This window comes from Gavialis gangeticus, unplaced genomic scaffold (assembly GCF_001723915.1).
Source record: "Gavialis gangeticus isolate Ggan-Ray unplaced genomic scaffold, GavGan_comp1, whole genome shotgun sequence".
Taxonomy (NCBI): domain Eukaryota; kingdom Metazoa; phylum Chordata; order Crocodylia; family Gavialidae; genus Gavialis; species Gavialis gangeticus.
The window spans coordinates 39,488,312-39,493,543 of NW_017728995.1; the positions used below are offsets into that span (position 1 = coordinate 39,488,312).

At 41.0% G+C, this 5,232-nt stretch overlaps 1 protein-coding gene across 1 annotated transcript in view; it reads left to right on the forward strand.

The window, feature by feature from the left end:
* Positions 1-5,217, forward strand: part of LOC109288141 (phospholipid scramblase 1-like) — a 33,890-nt gene extending 28,673 nt beyond the window's left edge. The window contains exons 7-8 of the mRNA XM_019503546.1: positions 1,406-1,561; positions 4,301-5,217. Of these exons, the coding sequence (XP_019359091.1) occupies positions 1,406-1,561; positions 4,301-4,360 (216 nt within the window). The 3' untranslated portion in view covers positions 4,361-5,217. The remainder of the gene's footprint in view (positions 1-1,405; positions 1,562-4,300) is intronic.
* Positions 5,218-5,232: the final 15 nt, after the last annotated feature.

The following is a 5,232-nucleotide window of genomic DNA, read 5'->3' on the forward strand; positions in this document are numbered from 1 at the left end:
ATTACTGAAACTACTGTTCTCTTTCTCTCGTCAGGAAAGATTTACTTTTTAGGAGAGCAAACCTTACTGCCTATTTGTTTTAGGATTTTGGTGTGTTGTGTGTGTGGGAGCAGTCATTGGAAAGGTTTGGTGTCGTCCCCCCGCCCCCCTTATAAGTGTTGGCAATAGGCTTTTTTTGGCTGATGTGGCCGATTTAAATGCTGTCTGCATGCGTACAGCCACAGTGCAGCAGGCAGGGGGCCAAAATCAAAGCCTAGCAGTGTGGAGAGCATCAGGGTCCAGCTGGTAAATTGGTTGTGGGGAAAGGGGCGGGAGAGGGAAGGGGTGTGGGGGGTGGGCAGACTGGGGCCCTAGTGGTGAGAGAGGGGCTGGGGCAGGCATTGCACAGCCAGGGTGGGGCAGGGCGTGGGATGGAGCAATGAATAGCCCGTCTGGAGGGTGCAGGAATGGGGTAGTGCCTCCTGCCGCTGCGTGCACCCTGGGAGGGTGTGTGCCCCTGGATTTGTGTGTGGGACCAGGGCAGGCTGCTGGTATGGGTTGGGGAGGTGCTGGGCTCTTGTCAACGGAGGGGTTGGACCAGGGCTGCGTGCACTGCAGGTGACGGCAGTAATGAGAGGGGGACTACAGCAAATTTTTACCATAGCTTCCCTCCCAGCACCACCACTACCCGCCCTGAATGCAGCCCGGCCCAGACCCCTGCTGGGAACAGCTCAGCACCCCCCTGGCCCCAGCCCGCAGCGGCAGACCACCCTCATCCCGCATGCAGATCTAGGGGCACACGCCTCCCGTGCCCTCCTGGGGTGCGCGTAGCAGTGGGAGCCATGTCTCTGTGCCATGCACCACCCTGGCTGTGCAGTGCCTGCCCCTGTCCCAGCCCTACTCCCTCCTTCACCATGGGGGCCTCAATCTGTCCATCCCCCATCCCCCACACCCTTTTCCCCACAACAGACTTACCAGCTGGACACTGGTCTCCAAGCTGCCCAGCTGCATATTGGCAGTTGGATCAGTACTGGTCAATATGACTCATTAAAAATCAGCTATCGGTATCTCTTATTGGTGCAGCCCTAGTTATAATAGATATTTGATATTTAGTGTGTGTGTGTATGTATGTACATGCGTGTATGTGTACATGTACATGCGTGTACGTGTGTGTGTATAGTTTGTTAAAATATCTTCTGAAAAGTTTTGTGTGCAGCCCTTGACAGCTCACCAAAATTCATTAAGTGGCCTGCTGGCTAAAATAATTGCCAGCTAAAATAATTGCCGACTCCTGACATAGACAAGTTTATCAAGTGCTGTAATGTGTACATATAAACAAATGCCATTGAAATTTTTATGAAGCTTTAGAAGGGCATGTGAAATTCTTATGTTGATTGGTGCACTTTGACACCTTGTTTTATTTCAGGTGAAGTCAAATGAAAATGTAGTTGGAAGAATTTCTAAGCAGTGGACTGGATTTGTAAGAGAGGCATTTACAGATGCTGATAATTTTGGAATCCAGTTCCCAATGGACCTTGATGTTAAAATGAAAGCTGTGATGATTGGTGCTTGCTTCCTTATTGTAAGTCTGTAATTCACTAATTTTTTAATATCCAAATATAAACTCACTTTTCATCCATATATTTAAATTGTACTAGTGTAAGAGTCAATCCTGGGCTCACCGAAGTCAGTGGGATAAATGATGAAGCTTGTAGGGAGCATGGCAAATTAATTTTTCAGGTGATGGTTTTATATTTGAAATCTGAAATACTAAATCAAATATGAATGGCTGCTTTTAAATATGTGAATAGCCTTATTAGTTCATGTGATGCTTCATTTTGTTACTGTGCTATATCAATTAAGGGTTGGTGGATACATTTGGCTGTTACGCTAATTAACTGATCTGTTGCACTGAAGGCTAATGTAAGGATGCTTCTAGCCCAGTCCATATCACAGGAGTCTCATGGAATTTGTTAACATATTACTTTCTGAAAACACCATAATAGTTTTGTGCTACTGATTAGGAATAATGAAAGAAAAGGAGTGGAGGCAACAGTTCAAAGAGGGAAATGCCAATGATTCACCTTCTATAATAGGTGATCCCTTTATTCTATAATTCTGTATTCTATAATAGGTAATCCCTTTATTATCAATAAGGAATTGAAAAAATAGAACCTTTTCATGGGTATGTTGTGTATATGCTTTTTATCATGCAGATACAAATATTAAGGATAGCACTAACTAAGGTCACAATTTAGCTACTTGTAAAAATGTTTAAGTCCCATCAGTAGCACATGCATTGAACAGACACAGAAGTGATCCTGTGCTCAAAGTTTAAGCATATGTTTCACATTTCAGAGAGACCCACATTGTACCAGGAATTGTAAAGCACAATAAACAAGGCACACAGACATAACAACTACAGTGGTTCTATAGCAATACAAGTGGAGCAGAACTGTTCCAGCTTTAACCCTGCTTCATCCAGGGATGGATGGATGGATGTAGTTCACTGCATAGTTACAGGCTCACGAAGACCTCAGAGCAGAACAGCAGCTGCTGTGTATTCACAAGCAGCAGAGGCAGCTTCCTTTTCCAGTTTAAAGAGCTATATCTATCTATCGATAGATAGATAGATAGATTTTTTTTTCCTATACCCATAGTCAGATTTTTCTGTGATTTAATAGGGAGCTTTCCTATCAGGATATGGAATAGATCTAATTAAGATCCAAATGTTTTAAATGGCCAGGCCAGTCTTAACAAGGCAAAAAGTTCTTCTGACCATTTGTAGCGTTCATTTCCAAAGTAAAGATAATTTCATTCATTAAGGCCTTAGCCACATGATATACTTAAGACCTGATTAGCCAGCTAATCATATCCTAAGTTGTAACCTGGCAACATGTTAAAGAAATTCATGGCATCCTAAAATGAGGAATATACACAAAGTTGTTCCACAGAAAATGTTTAGTAACTTTGCAGTTGGTTCCTTTGATGGCATTAATTGAATGTGTGGCCAGGTACAGCCCCTTGGCTGGGAGTCTGAATCAGTGGATGGGACTCCCAGGTGAAGGGGTGCACCAGGCTCTCCTGTGACAAGGAGTCCCCTCAGCTGACCTGGGCTCCCAGTGGGGTGCACTCCTCCTGCACCAGTAGTAAGTTGTGATGGGATCTCATGCTCAATCCCACAATCACGCTTCCTGTTATGCATGTACAGCAGGGCAGAAAATACAATTGATAGGATCCAATGTATGATCCAAACATGCCTTTACATGCATGTCTGGCAGGTATCTACATGTTAAAGACCTGCCCCAGCAATTGTTTTCAGAGGAAGGAGATGTATCTCTTATCATGAGACTTGCTAGGTAGCCAAGTGACCTTCGCTACATAAAGTCAACAAATGCAATATGTTGATCACTTAATTTTTAGTCAGTGGAGGAATTATTTAAGCTACAATTCCCATGTAAGGGAGTGATAGAATGGATACTTACTTTGTTTTAGAAGCCTGTACCCAATGGACAGTCCTACTTCTGGAGGGACACTGCTGTAATGGATCTGCAGACCACAGCATGACAAATAAGAAAGTGTGTGGTGTGGTGTTTTTTTTTTCTTCAAACAATAGACAGCTCCCTTTTGAAAAAAAAAAAAAGAAAAAAATCCAGAGTAGAGAGAAAAATCTGACATCAAAAGATTCAAGTGCATTTCAAAAGGAAAAATTATCCAAAGCATGTCAATAGAAAAACTACTTTACTCCACCCTCCATCCTACTCTCTTGACTCTCCAATTTGGGGAAAATGCACCTTTCTTTCTTAAGATTGCTTCCTCAGTCAAGGTAATAATATGCAGACTCAAAAGGAAAATAAAATAAGGGATAAAGTGTCTCACACTACTAATGATTGACAAGATGACTGGTCTACTTTGGCTCAAAATCAAGCAGGCAGGAGTATATTGTAACCATTCTGTGGACAGAAGGGAATATATGTATATTTTAGGTAAATTTTGATAAATGATGCTTCATGTCATGCAGATTCCTCCAGGTCCCCCCTCCACCCCCACTTCACTTTAAAAACAGTGAACTGAAAAGCAGAAATTGTGGCTGCTTTGTTTTGAAAGCTATGTGGTCAGAAGCCATTTCTCAGACCTTATTACTAACAAACAGATCTTCTAAAAAAATTTTAAACCTTGAAGATTGCATCAATTGATCCAAAAGGCAGAAACACTATTTTGAACTACCTGCAAAATAATAAAGATTGCTGTGAACTGTATAAATGGTATTTCAGAAATCACTAATTTACAATTGTTTTGTTGTTCCTCCTCCCTCGTTTAGGATTTCATGTTTTTTGAACAAACTGGGAACAAGAACCAACGAGCAGGAGTGTGGCAGTAAAATCCTGTGTTGGATTTGAAACATTTCAACAAAGAGAAAAACTCCATGCTACTTTATAGTCTTTCCAAAATTATGCCACAAGGCTCCTGTGCCTGAAGATTTCAAAATATCTTGCTTGCTTGTTATTTTTGTGATCTAAAGATTCTATTATATATTTTTATTTGCAGTATCAAAATAAGTCTAATTGTCTAAACAAGTCTAATTGTCTATGCAAATCTTGTTTATATTTTATAATGTGAAGTGTATGTCACACTCTACTGTGATTATGACATAAGCCTTTTTCAAGATTTTTGAGTACTTTGTAGGCATTCCTGTTTACTACTGAAGCATGTAGTTAGTTAACTTCTGTTCTAGACATGTGGTTCTGAAAAAACCTTCAAGAATTCTTATATAAAAAGAACATTTCAGTTGTCTGTGTGTGTGTGTATATACACACACACACACACACACACACACACTGAACACAAATATCTTTATCATAAAAGAAGGCTGCACCAGAATTAACAGAAGTATAGCAAGGGTCTAATTACTCTTCTATATGTATCTGCCCTACACAGTCCAAATTTGCCCAACAGTTAAAAGTGTCTCACTGTGATTTAACCATATACTAGAAAACTAGAAAAAATGTACTATAATTCTTCATCTAATTCATTTCCACAAAAACAACAATTACTCCTAGGACTAGGGCAAATAGTTATATGTTGAAAGAATAAGAACACTAACTTATCTCTCACTGCTGTGATCACATCATTGTTTCTCTACTACTTTTCATGGCTATTGGTGAAGAGAATAGCTGTCTTGGGTATATAAGGGTTGATTGTGTGTGTGTGTGTGTGTGTGTGTGTGTGTGTGTGTGTGTGTGTGTGTGTGTG